General features: G+C 35.4%; 2 protein-coding genes across 2 annotated transcripts; one reads left to right on the top strand and one right to left on the bottom strand.

Moving 5' to 3' along the window:
- Window positions 1-1,499: 1,499 nt before the first annotated feature.
- LOC145795242 (uncharacterized) lies at window positions 1,500-2,141 on the bottom strand. The gene has a single exon (XM_082879045.1). It carries the CDS (start codon window positions 2,139-2,141, stop codon window positions 1,500-1,502), a length of 642 nt encoding a protein of 213 aa, XP_082735171.1.
- An 8,569-nt stretch (window positions 2,142-10,710) lies between these two features.
- LOC114269817 (putative UDP-glucosyl transferase 73B6) lies at window positions 10,711-12,723 on the top strand. Its single transcript, XM_082876978.1, has 2 exons — window positions 10,711-11,231; window positions 11,370-12,723. Exons 1-2 carry the CDS (start codon window positions 10,802-10,804, stop codon window positions 12,443-12,445), a joined length of 1,506 nt encoding a protein of 501 aa, XP_082733104.1. The 5' UTR covers window positions 10,711-10,801; the 3' UTR covers window positions 12,446-12,723.
- The last annotated feature ends 2,185 nt before the right edge of the window (window positions 12,724-14,908 follow it).

Genomic DNA, 14,908 nt, shown 5'->3' with positions numbered 1-14,908 from the left:
GGCCCAAAAACTTCACCTCGGTGAGCCAAAACTCACACTTCTCAAATTTGGCATACAATTGATGTTCTCTAAGCAAGTCAAGCACTACCCTGAAGTAGGCCTCGTGTTCCTCCTCGGAAGTTAAATAAATTAGGATGTCATCCACAAAGACGACCACAAAATCATCCAAGTACTTCCTAAAAATTCGATTAATCAAATCCATAAAAGAAGCCGGTGCATTAGTCAACCCAAATGGCATTACAAGGAACTCATAGTAGCCACAACACGTATGAAAGACCGTTTTCTGGATGTCCTCCTCCCAGACTCTCAACTGATGGTACCCCGACCTCAAGTCTATTTTGGAGAAGCAATAAGACCCTCTAAGTTGATCAAACAAGTCATATATTCCGGGTAATGGGTATTTGTTCTTAACGATAACTCGGTTCAATTTGCGATAATCTATACACAATCGTAACGACTCATCCTTCTTCTTTGCAAAGAGAGCCAGCGCTCCCCAAGGCGATGTACTAGGGCGAATGAAGCCCTTGTTTAAAAGCTCTTGGAGTTAAATCTTCAACTCATGCAACTTCGTGGGTGCAAATCCATACGGTGCCATAGAAATTGGTGTCATCCAGGCACTAAGTCCATGGTGAATTCAATCTCCCAGTGGGGTGGTAAATTAGTAAGGACCTTGGGAAACACGTCCGGGTATTCACAAACTACCCTTGGCAACCCAACTTGAGTCCCGTCACTCTCACCATCCAAGAGGGTAGCAAGAAAACCACTAAGCTCGTTCCTACTACGAGGATCAAATACTGGCGATAAGACTAGATCAACCCTGTCCCTAGAAAGTAAAAACAATCACCACTCGAGGTGCACACTGTGACCCTCCGACGAAAACAATCAATCAATGCCGATACGAAGACAACCAATTCATGCCTAGAATGATGTCAAAACTCGACATGTCTAGCAATACAAAAGCAAACGAAAGTCTATGCCTGGCAATCTCTATTACAATTGCGACACCCCCGATCTAAGTCAACTGTACCCCCAACTGGTGACTCAACTCTGAGTGGAGACACTAACTGTGCCACCTCTAACCCCAATGCAGATGCGAATGTAGCAGATATGAATGAATGAGGCGCACCCGTGTCCATCAACACACTGGCCAAAGAATTACACACAATAAAAATACCTCTCATAACCAAGGATCCTAGCAACTGTTCTGGCGAGGCATAAGTGTACACGCGCCCCTGTGGCCTCTAATCAACCTGCTCATCCCTTGGAGCATAGGCCTGCTGTACTGACTAAGCTGAAGCGGCTCCTTGATGAACTCGTCAAGTCTGAGCTGAGTGAGGCTACTGGTGGCTTTGAGTCTGCCTCGAACCTGATGCGGCTCCCAACTGCGGGCAAACTCTCTTCATATGCCCTGACTGACCGCATTGGTAGTAAATAGGCCCCTGACCCCTACTCTAAGACTGACTCTGAGATCGGTTAGGTGGTGGTGGTGGCAACATCTGCTATTCTCCTCCTTTCTGTGGACAAGCAAAGGCCTTGTGAACTGGTTGGCCACACTTGAAGCAAGAAAACCCACTCGGTGAACTCTTTCCCGGACCCGCACTAGACAAGGAAAAAGTGGATCTATACTGTTGCGATTGGGACTGGGATGAAAAGGTATTTCTGCTTTTCTTGTTGGGCCTATAGTCCCCCTGTGACCCTTGGCCCCTAGACCTCGAATTTCGAAGTCTCTCTTCCTCGGCCTCTAGGATAATCTCCACATGTGCAGCCGCCTCCACAAGACGGTCATAATTCCGGATCTTATTCCTGGCAACCTTGAACAAGATCTTGGTTCTAAGCTTCTTCTCAAACTCAATGCAATGGCGTTCTTCCGTCGCTACCAACTTTGGTGCAAACCAGGACAAACTAGAAAAGGCCTCTTCAAACTCGGCCACGGACATGTTGAGTTTCTTAAGGTCTTGGAACTCCTTTCTCAATCTCTCCCTAGCAGCGGGAGATAGGTACTTGTCTTGGAAGGCCACCACAAAAGCCTCCCATGTTGGTTCTATACGGCCTTTAGCATACTTCCACCATTGGCCCGCGTCCCCTTTGAGGTAATAACTCGCAAGAGTCACCCTCAATTCGTCATCCTCTATATGAAGCATATCAAAAGTCTTTACGGTTTGTTCAAGTCATTCATCTGCTTTCTTAGGCTCGAGGCCACCATAGAACTCATCCGGCTTAGCCCGCAAAAACTCCCTCGTAAGGAAGCTCGCCCTTGTCTCTACGGCGTTCTCCCTAGCTTGGGTCTCCGCCCTAAGTATGTTCATGGACTCCCTTAATGCCCCCGTCATTTTCTCGGGCTAAGGTCCCCATTGTGGTTTGGCCTGCTTGCCTCTGTAATTCCGCTTGCCCCACTTGCTCAGCCATATTAGCTTGGCCTACACCCTCTTCTTGCACCAGAACCTCATGAACCGGTACCCCATGCACACCCCGGCAGCCCCTACTACATCTTTCCCCTATACCACCATGACCTTGAACCCTTCCAGACATCTTAATTAAGGAACAAGATAGATAATTTAGCACATAATTCCAAATGTGCTCGCAACTTGCCTCACACGTCAAACTATAACAGCTATACATATTCTATCACACAAATAATTCAATTCACTCCACATAAGCACTTAGTCACATAAACACATACGAATTATCTTTTAGTGATGAGATTCGTTCCATGAGAAACCAAGAATTCTTAGTAGAATAAGTATTTTTTTTCTTTTTTTTTTTTGATAAGCAAAAGAGAACTTTATTGATGAAGAAAGTAGAACAAGCAAAAACTTACATCAATAAAGAGGGAAGTGCAAAAGCATCACCACTAGCCTTAACAATCCCAACTAGGTTGGCACCGCTAAGGAAGCAATATCATCTGCTAGCACTTGACCCAAGATTGGCGAGAAACCAATCCAGAGAAAGCAAGAGAAAGGGAAAAGAAAATAAAAAAAAAAAACCTGGCCAAGGAAGACCTCAAGGAATCTAATAGGTGCAAATAACATCCCAAAAGTCCAATCACATACCCATATAGTCACATAAGAATATTATGCGAAATGAATCCATTGTGGTAAAACAACCACTCCCCCCAAGCCCCAAGTATTCAAACCCGGTAGCTTTAATACCAAGTTGTAACGCCCCGAAATAATTCAACATAATTATAATACAACAACTCACAATCACTAAATAATACCCCGAGATACAAGATATACCGAAATATCATAATCACCATATTCCATTACATAACTCCAAATGTTAATACAAAAGTGATCTCACATGCGAATATACATTCATTGAAAGCTAGTACATGAATCTATAGCATGTGGAACCATTAAACCAAAATGAAAAAAGGCCCTCAAGGGCCTACAAATTCCAAGGCAATAGCCCGGTTTCACAAAATGGTCTCTCAGACCCATACATGTTTAGCCCTTGGCTAGCAATTGAATCATAACAAAATAGAGCTATGTACTCTTCACAATTATCCACGCCTTCAACTTGGCAGGATCACTACGTCTTTTCCTGCACCAAAATCTCATAGGGGTGAGCATAAAGCCCAGTAGAGAAACCTTAACAAAGTATATACATTTATGCAAGGTATCCAGTATTAAATGCAAATGCAAATGCCATGCAATGCCATTTCAAAAAATAAGAAATAATTAATCGCTTGCCATGCTTTTCTTGAAAATCACCATGTTTTCAATAACATTTTGCAATCTCATCAATTTCCAAGTTTTGAATTTTAAATCATAAGGGGCGGTAAATATGACACAGGTAATCCCTAGGTTGGTATCTGCAAGTAGGCTCAACTAGAACTACCAATAACCCCACTTTACCGATTGCTAACCAGAAGGGAAGTAGTACCTCCTCCGCGCGCATTTTCGGTCTTTCACCCCAGACACTCAGGCCAACTTATCAATTTCATCTACACCTCCTAACTGGATTTACCAACATATTTACCCCATAAACATTTCCAGTAGTCCTCATTTCAATACATATATATATATATATAACCCTTTCAAAATGTGAATGTTTCTAATCTCAATTCCAAGATGCAAATTATCTATTGAATGAGTATGCAGCGCAACCATTTTTCCATGCCTCATAGTGTTTCTCCAATTTTCAAGATATTCCAACAACATTACTAAACAATTATATTCCTCATTTTCCCTTCTCAAAGTTATTCATAAAATGCTCCAAAATTGCTATCATGAATCTTTATACAACAATGAAACGATGATTCATATACTTTCACATTCTAAATATTCCAAAGCTCTAGCAAATGCTTGAACACCAATTTCTTTTCACCACAATACTCATATATCATGGAACCCAACATTATGCAATTTGTAATCACATATATATATATATATATATATATATATGCATTTAACCAATGAAAAATTAAGTCAGGTTTCCAACCTTTATACATCTACAGTTGTCATGTAACAACAAAATTAAGAAATTCTCACTCACCCTTTTATTTATTTCAAGAAAATCCCTTGATTTACCCACCATTCTCAAAACCCCCAATTTCTAGGTTTTTCACAAAAGAACCCTAACATTGTTCATCGCTTTTATAAAATCTCATCATATACTTCAATCTCAACCCATGTTTGCCCAAAATTTCAAGAAAAGTCTTTAAAGGAACACAAGATAGAATTTGTTCTACAAAATCATCAATTTCTTAAGCCACCAAACCCATTTTCAAAATCACAAGAGGAGCTCACATAATCAACTCAAAACTTACATCAATATATATATAATTCAAAGGAAAACCCTACCTCAAATTTTGATGAAGAAAAGAGAGATGAAACCCTAGCTTTGATGGTGTTGAAAGAAGGTCTCCACCATACACAATGTGGTTCTCAAGAGGCTCTACAATGTTGATGGAGAGACCATGGACCAATCTTCAATGGATAGTGAAGCATCAAAGGTTTAGTCTTGTTTTTGAGGTAGAGATATAGAGAGAATGGAGAGATATATATTTTTAGAGAGAGAGAGATGTAATTGAAATGATATACAAATAGCCCCAAAGAAGAGAAAAAGCAGAGCCTCGGATCTGGGCTTTTCCCACAAATTGTGGCAAGTGTTTCCTGCACGTGCGGCCATCTCTCCTGCACGTGCGGCACCTCCCCGCACCTCTTCACGCATGTGCATTTATTTCAGTATGCACTGCCCAGCCTCCCCTGCTCCCCACACATGCGGCCTAGGACCACGCACGTGCGGCCCTGGCCCAGCAGCCTAGCAATTTTTGGTTCAACCCTCGGGCACTCTGGACCCAACTGTGCACCCTCTGGAATAGGTGAAATTTGACACCGAACAAAACAAGGAGAAGAACTTTATTTAGAGAACTATTTCTGGATGTTTCAAATCCAATGGAAGTAAAAGGAGAATGAAGTGAAGAAGGAAAGAAAAGAGAAGTAAAAGACTCAGTCGTCACAGCCCGAAGCCGTTCTGATATCATATGTTCGAAATTTGTTCACTAATCTCTTTACATTAGTGTTATTTACTGGGTTTTAGCTTACTGTTTGTATATATATATAGGTGAGTGTGTGCCAGACCAGGCTTGAGGGCTTCTGTCTGACTTCTGTTTTGTCATGCTAACCACCGTGCCTCACGTGAAGGTTCTTGAAAATCAATGTGATCAAGATATTTTGTGACTAAGTTTTAAGCTCTTAATCTCTTTTGTTTATCTTGTATACAGGGCTAAGCCCCTTTTTGTTGTAACTACATTTGGTTAGCATAATGATGATGTTATGATATATATATGTAAATGTTTAAAGTTTTCTGTCTCATATAAGTCAGCACAACTCATTGGACAATTATATTTATGTATTTGCTTCTGCTAGCCCCTTAATTTTGTTTAATCTGCTCAGAGGCCTTTGTTAATCTTAGGATTCCTGGCCGATTACGATGCTAAAACTATAGGGGCGGGTTTGGATTATGACAAAAGCTATTTCAAAGGGGTCCATAGAGGAAAACATATCTTGTGGTGACGAACATTTCCTATTATTGTGATTGAGGTTGCTATCCAATTCAATACCATTACATTTTTTGACTTTTGATAGCCGCTTAGTAGCCGATCCAAAGTTGAGAATGAAGCTCTTTTTTAAAATTGAATCAATCTACCCACAACACACAACACCAACAAGAACACAAGCCTAAAACCAAACAGGGGGTAGATCCCACACAAAACCACTGAAAGAAGACCCCGAAGACCAACAACACAGATCAAAGATCACTCATACCAAAGCAAAAGTAAACAGAGGTACAAAAATCACAAGCACTGAACCCGAAATACAAACCAAAATTCTCCCTATTAGTGCAAGCCAAAAATTGGATGTAAATGGATCATAACAAAATTTTAACTAAAAGAAGAAAGAATATGTTAGGTGAAGCCCAAATCTACACCCCAAGGTTCTAGATCGAAGGATATGGGAGGGAAAGATCGGGTCAACGCAGGAAAAAGAGCCGAATATATCTCAAAGCACAACCGATACACAAAACATCCCACAATGATTTCCCCTCCCCCTTAGAAGATGGGATCCGGAAAAAAAAAAAAAAAAAAAAAAAAAAAAAAAAAAAAAAAAAAACGTGTGAGAAAAAGGGAACCTAATTTTCACCTGTAGTGATCGCTAGAGGTGTCTTCAAAAATCGCCTCAACCAAGTGTTAAACTACAAAAGGGTTGAATTTTATTACACCCCATCAAATCTTTAGAAATCTGGGTGAGTTATATCTCACTTTTGATTAGACCCTCTGTTTTTTGATATTTTAAATCTTAAATATTTATGATTTTCTATTTTTTATTACAGAGGATGATATATTAAAGAGTTTGAATTTCTCTCAAGTTCATATATAAACTTGAGAGGGTTTGAGAGGCCTATTAGACTCATTACGAGTCCTGTTTTAATGGTTCGAACTGTTCACTTTGTCTAAAAGAAGAAAGAAATATGTTAGGTGTAGCCCAAATCTACACCTCAAGGTTCTAGATCGAAGGATATGGGCGGGAAAGATCAGGTCAACGTCGGAAAAAGAGCCGAATATAGTTCAAAGCACAACCGATACACAAAACATCCCACAATGACTTCCCCTCCCCCTTAGAAGATGGGATCCGGGAAAAAAATAAAAAATAAAAAATAAAAAATAAAAAATAAAAAATAAAAAAAGAAAAACAAAAAAGGGAACCTGATTTTCACCTGCTGTGATCGCTAGAGGTGTCTTCGGAAATCGCCTCAACCAAGTGTTAAACTACAAAAGGGTTCAATTTTATTACACCCCATCAAATCTTTAGAAATCTGGGTGAGTTACATCTCACTTTTGATTAGACCCTCTATTTTTTGATATTTTAAATCTTAAATATCTATGATTTTCTATTTTTTATTACAGATGATGATATATTAAAGAGTTTGAATTTCTCTCAAGTTCATATATAAACTTGAGAGGGTTTGAGAGGCCTGCTAGACTCATTACGAGTCCTGTTTTAATGGTTCGAACTGTTCATTTTGTATGGCCTTACGTATATTATCTACGAAAAAAATTGAGTCGATTTGATAATTATAACTATTTATTTTATTGTATTTCTTTTTAAACAACGAATGTTCTATTTTTAAAAATATAGTTGTCTATGTTTTGGAGATAAACGCGATAAAAAGATTATGATTATTAGATCGATCAATTTTTATTTTTTATTTTTATGAATAATATATATTGAAAATCTTACAAAAATGAACGGTTTAAATCATTGAAACAAGACTTATGATAGATTCATGGTATATCTCACGAGCCTCTCAAATTCTCTCTAATTGAGATATTTATTAAAATTAATATATTTTTAACATTTTATATATTTTTAAAAGACTTTTACACACCTTTTAACATTAAATAATATTTATAAGACCCTGATTAACATTTGAAAAATAAAATAATAATAATAAAAGATTAAAAAAAAGGCAAGCCAGAGTTGATGCCGCATGTAAGGGGTTGTTTCGGTACCTTCCAAAAACGTATATTTGTTGTCTTTTCATTCTATTTGGATTGCATTCCCTCTCTTTTATTTCATTTCTAGAATTCACTTCTTAAAAAATTTTGTTTTTTTGTTTTTTATATTTTTATATTTTTACTGATTTTTTTTTACTATTTTAGGTAATTTGTTTTTAATTTTTACACACACCATACATAAATATATTTAAAAATTATAATATTTGTAAAAAAAAATCTTTAAAAAAATTATGAAATACCAAAAATACAAAAAAATATAGAAATTCACTGAATTTTTAAATTATTTATTAATTTTTAACAATATTTTTTCATAAATATTTTTCTATTTAGATATATCTAAGTAAGGTAAATATAAAATTTTTTAAAAATTGTTTAAAATTTTAAAAATATTAACTAAAAACAAAAAAAAAATCAAAAAATAAAAAATTCAATTTTTAAAAAATTGAATTTAAAAAATTAAAACTAAACACACGCCTTTAAATCACAACTTATTTATCACATTACATATTTTGTTATAAAAAATAAAAAATATTAAAATAGTCCATTTCCAAACAACTCCTAAATCATAAACAATTAGGACTAAGCAAACAATTCGTAAAATTGGTAATCCGATCCAGTCTAGTCAAATCTTGTACGTTTGGATTGTTTTTTTGAATCTGTGGTTCGGTTCTGGATTGAAAAATTAAAAATTCGTAGTCCACGAATCAGTTTCGGATTGCACCCCACGGTTCTGGATTGGAACCGATCCGGACCGTATACAAATAGCTTATATTTACATTATATAATCTCCAGCATAGTATCTTCTTTTATTGCTTTTGTTTTGTTGGTTTTTAATTTTAATTTGTAATGGTCGAAATATTTATGGTAGAACCAGTTTTCTTATGGTTGTTTAAATTCTAAAATAGTATATCACTATTATGGAAATACATATTACTATTGTGGAACTAATATGATACTGTATTTATATTTTTATGAAATTAAAATATTTTATATTTTTTTATTATTTAATTATATGAATCCGTGGTTCTAAATCGATCCAATCCGCATTTAAATGAATTGATTCGAATTAATTCCATAATTTAAACCGATTAGATTGATTTTAATTTTTAAAAAAATATAAATAATGGATTAATTCTAATTTTATCCCAATCCAAACCAATCTAACCTATACTCACCCCTATAACCAATCCGTGACTTGGGTGAGTGCCTAGAAAACATAGACGGAAAGAGTTAACGGCGTTAAATTGTATTTAATTCATAGGCAGACACAACAAAAATATCTTGCAAGTTGTAACAGTGCTCTTTAAATTTCTGAAGCATCCCAATAAAGAGAATAAATTCGCATTAAAAACAGGGATTGATAAAATGTTATTTAAACGCGCCCGGGTCTGACAGTATTGCACGTTGAGAGATTTATTTTCATTACATTTTAATAATTAATAATGATTCAAAATATTTATTTTAATATTTTAATAAAACACTAATGATATGAGAATTAAAAAAAATAAAATAAATCAAGACCAAAATATCATAGTGAGTGAGGTCTACTATCAATTTATTAGAATTGACTTTAAAATTTAAGAATTAAAATTCTAAAATAATTTTTTTTAATTGAATTTCTAACTCATTAGAGCTGATTAATGCTCTATTCATCCCACTAAAAATATCACCACTAATAGCACTAATGCATTAAAAAAGTAAAAAAACAAAAAAAAATACAATTCCAAGACCAAAACATCACATCATTAATGGCGGGACCCACTGCCACCTAATTAGTGAGAGCACTAATTAGTGCTCCCAAGCATTTTTCAGAGAGTTAGAGGGGGATTGAGATTGGTAGTGAGGTGGGACCCACAAATATTGTGTTTGTTTTAAGAGAAAGGGAGGGGATTGATAGTGAGCTCCAAATTAGGATGGACCTCTTCAAGGGGATTCAGATAGGCCTCCAGGACTTGGTATTAGAAAAATAGTCCGGCGAACTAGAAATTTTTTATTTTTACTTATTTTTTATTTTTTTTTACATGTTGGGCATTTTTTTTAACATTAATGTTTAATTTTTTGTTAAGTAAAAATTATTATTTTATTTGTTTTATTTTTTTTGGAAATTTTTTATTTTATTTTTATTTTTTTTAAACTTTTTACATGTTGAGTATTTTTTTTAAAACATTATTGTTTAATTTTTTTTATTATTTTATATTTATTTTATATAAAAATAATTTGACAATTCCTACACTAATAACTTACATCAAAACAAATACAATTTTACTTAATTCCCTCATTATCAATTCTCTCACTATTAATCCCCTCCATTCTATTTCTAAAAACAAACGGGCCTTAATTAACTCTCGCTTGACTCATTAACCGACCACGCATTCCGCATGTTTCACGCGTTCCACATAGATTTCACTTTCAATCATTTCCATTCTATCAGTAAAAACAAAAAAGTCTCAATTAACTCTTGTCCAACTCATTAATCGACTACGCATTCCGCATGTTTCCCGCGTTCCGCGTGGATCCGCCAAGTCTCTAATCATCTCCTTCAACTAACAAATATTTTACTCAAAAAAATTCAGAATCATTACATCCACTAAACCAATATTTTAACATTAGACCTCAAACAAGACAACAAAATTTAATTATAGCTTATGTTCACTTTTACATGATTACTGATTAATGTTAGCTACTCTCTCTCATGATGCACCACTTATAAGTCCCGTGACACAATTCACATCAAAGCAGAGCAATCAAGTTTCAGCCTCTCTCTCTCTCTCTCTCACAATGGATTCAAAAGTAGAAATGTTCTTCATTCCAAGTGTAATGGGGAGAGGTCACATTCTACCTGCAATAGATACAGCAAGACTATTTGCAGCTCAAGGAGCTAAAGTCACCATAATAATAACACCAGCATATGCCCAGCTCTTCCAGAAAACTATAGAGAGAGACCAGTCACTAGGCCATGACATCAACTTCCACATCTTCAAATTACCCACCTCTGACTTTGGCTTGCCCGATGGATGCGAGACTCTCCTCGCTGCCTCTGCCGGCATTATCGCTAAACTTTTCATGGCCTTCGAGAAGCTCCATGAACCCATCGAACAACTCCTCCGAGAACGCCGCCCTGATTGCATCGTCAGCGACATGTTCCATCCCTGGACTGCCGACCTTGGTGCTCGCCTCGGCATTCCCAGGTTCTTACTCTATGTTACAGGTTTGTTCCTTTCTTTCTCTTTGATTTTAAATTTAAATTGACACAACCTAAACTATCACATCATTCTGAATACAAATTTTGTATAAATTTTTGTGTGTATATATTATAACTATTATTAAATTCTGATTCATTTTGCAGGTTTGTTTTCTCTGTGTTGTGAAGAGAGCATTCGACGGTATGCACCACATGACAAGGTAAATTCTGATACAGAGACATTTGCTTTGCCGGGTCTCCCCGATGATAACATCATATTTACCAAGAATAAAATCCCATACTGGTTTAAGGAGAAAGGAACTGGTTATGGACAATTAATTGACGAGGTTCTAAAGTCTGAGCTAAAAAGCTATGGGGTTATAGTTAACAGCTTTTACGAGTTGGAACCAGCTTATGCTGAGTATTTCAAGAATGAGATGGGCAGAAAGTTATGTCTCGTAGGACCGGTGTGTCTCTTCAACAAAGCATTCGAAGAAAAGGCCGAGAGGGGTGCAAAGAACTCCATTGATGGAAATACAATTTTGAAATGGCTCGACTCCAAACAACCCAAGTCAGTGCTTTATGTTTGTTTCGGGAGTCAGGCTAGTATGGCTCCTGAACAGTTCCTCGAGGTTGCTCATGGGCTCGAGACTTCTGGTTGTCCATTCATTTGGGTGGCCAGAGATATGTCAGAGTACGGCCAAGAAGAGAGAGAAAAGAAGGAAGGAGGCGAAAATCGAGGGAAAAAGCTTCCAGAGGGATTTGAAGAGAGGATGACTAAGTCCGGACAAGGGTTGATAGTAAAGAGTTGGGCACCACAGTTGCTAATCTTAGAACATGCCAACATTGGAGGCTACTTGACACACTGTGGATGGAACTCGACCATTGAGGGTATAGGAGCGGGCGTTCCGATGATCACATGGCCATTGGTGGCAGAGCAATTCTTCAATGAAAGCATCGTTGTGGATGTGTTGAAGACCGGGATTCGAGTGGGGAATGAGGAATGGTTGTCGTATATTTGGGAACCCAAGGTGACGGTGACTAGGGAGAAAGTGGAGGCAGCGGTGAAGTGGTTGATGGCTGGTAATGGTGGTCATGAAGTGGAGGAGATGAGAAGGCGAGCAAAAGAGGTGAGCGAGAAGGCTAAGAAAGCTGTAGACCATGGTGGCTCATCTAACGCCGATGCTATTGCTTTGATCAATGAACTTAAATCTCGTCGTCACAGTGTTTGTGCTAATTAATTATGATTATGGAATACTGATATGTGGTATCGATTCAACTCTCTTATTTTGTAGTTTTCATAAACAATATGAATCTCAACCACATGATTGCTTTTCTGTTTTTGTTTTGTTTTTTGGGGGAGCGGGTGGGGAGAGAAAATTTGGCCAAAATCGGATTCTCGACTCTTGAGTCATCAATGATCGACATAACTATTTCGAGCTTCTTCTAATATATGATGTTTGTATTATCATTATTGAATAACGGGTTCATTATAATAAATTACTTGGATTTTCCTCAATAACTTCTGTACTATTATTGTTAAGAAAATTTATTTATAAATCTTAATTGGGGAATGTTGATCTATTTATTTCTAAGAGTTTTTTTTATGAATCAATTAATCCTTTTTGTTTTGAAAAGTTGTATTTACTTAAATTAGGTTTGGATTTATGTAAAACTCTATATGTAATTAAGAAATTACATGCTCTAATTAAAAAAATATATATATATATATATATATATGATGGCGTAACTCTTTAAAAAAAAAAAATTCTTTTAATTTGCCACCTAAAAATCAGAAAAATATTACTTTCAACAATATATATATATAGTCAGCTGCACTTATGCCCTAAATTAATTTATTATTGTTTTCATTACAATTAAATCTTTGATTTATGATTTGTTTTTGAATGTTTTTGTTCAACCCCTACTTCCTATCTTAATCTATGTAAATAAATTTTAATTTATAATTTCGTTGATTATATATACAAGTAAACATTTTATGACCACTAATAAATAAATAAATAATTGTGGGACTTATTAATTTATCCATAATTTTTTTTTTTTTTTTTTTTTTTTAAAGAAGGGTTAGGCTTTTCTCAAATTCTCTCAAATTTAAATTTGAGAGAATTTGAGATACATACGGGGTACACCACAAGTACCTTTTTAACCATCCGAATTATTTATTTTGTAAAGTTCTCACTATATATCATTCATAAAAAATTAGGTTGATTCCATAATCATAGCATTTTGATTTTATCTCATTTCTTTTTGAAAATAATAGACGATAAGTATGATTTTTAAAATAGACTTTTTTTAAATAAAAAAAAAAAGCAAATACAATAATCAAAAAATTAAAATTATCAAAATCGAATTAATTTTTTCATAGTTGATATACACAAAAAGTCTTACAAAATTAAGGATTTATATTATCAAAATGTGACCTATAATGGAACTTACAAATTTCTCAAATAAATTTTAAACTTGAATTTTTTTAATCAATTTAAGAACTCAATCTAAAATTAGAAAAGCAATGAACCCAGATTAACCCACCCAGAAAATTCTAGATGAGTAATTGTGTAGTGGAGATTAATTTGTGTAGTGTGAGACACATATGTAGAATAAATTTGAACCACAATATAAAAATTTTAGATAATTTTTAAATTGAGAAGGGTGAGTTGAGAGTATTTCTCACTCTTTAGGCTACCATAATGGGACCGAGGGGCTCTTGAAGTTAAAATGGCTATTATTTTTATTTAAGAGTTGTTTGGGAAGTGAGAAAATAGCTAAAAAATTAAATCTTTTTTTGTACTTTTATACAGTTTTTTTATAAATAAAAATATAAAACTAACTAAAATAACTAATTCTCAAATTAATCGTTATAATTGTAAAAATAATATCGTTACATTACTTTTGTTTTAAATTTTGTATAAAAATTATGTATGAATATCATATTTCTGTTGTATTAATTAATTTATAATTTAATGATATACGTGGCAATTATTTAGCCATAAACCGCAACAATTATGTTGACATGCCGGATGTTAGGATCAGGGGAAATTCTAATATATCTATTACCTATATAAAAAGAACGTAAGAATGGTATAACGTTTTGGCGTAACCCTGCTGCTTGGTTTGGTATAAATTTGCAACTCCTTCCTGCTGATGTTTGCTTGAGAGCTTTTCCTGCAGATTGATTTTTTTTGACGCCGCTGTTTGCTTCATTTCCAACTCTTTGCTTGCAGATTTTGGGTTGGACACGTGGGCTTCAACTCATCCACGTACACAATATAGGAAGAAAACAAATCCCACCATTCCTCCTAGAAACTTCCCCCGCCGGTGCTCCTGTTTCCAAAGCTTCTCTCTACAAAATTTTCTTGCATTTTTTGGGTTACCCACGTGGGATTCAAATCACCCACGCCGACAATGAAGAAGAAAACAAATTTCACCACTTGGAAAAGCAAACCTCACCGCCCTACAGATCTAACTCGCATTAATGATGCTGGCTGGATTTTGGTTTTCATGCCATGTGTTTCTGTATCAAACGTTGAATTTCGCACAAGATATATGTATCTTTCGGATACAATTGCTATTACACTGTTGAACGAGTAATGGTAGACACTTTAAAAATTCTATTAAAATTTTATCAAATGTCTCACACAATGTGGGTTCTTATTATACCCATGTGAAATATTTGGTAAAATTTT

Source organism: Camellia sinensis, chromosome 1 (genome assembly GCF_055761805.1).
Source record: "Camellia sinensis isolate YWXY chromosome 1, ASM5576180v1, whole genome shotgun sequence".
NCBI classification, from domain to species: Eukaryota; Viridiplantae; Streptophyta; class Magnoliopsida; order Ericales; family Theaceae; genus Camellia; species Camellia sinensis.
This window is presented reverse-complemented; position numbering and strand designations above follow the sequence as displayed.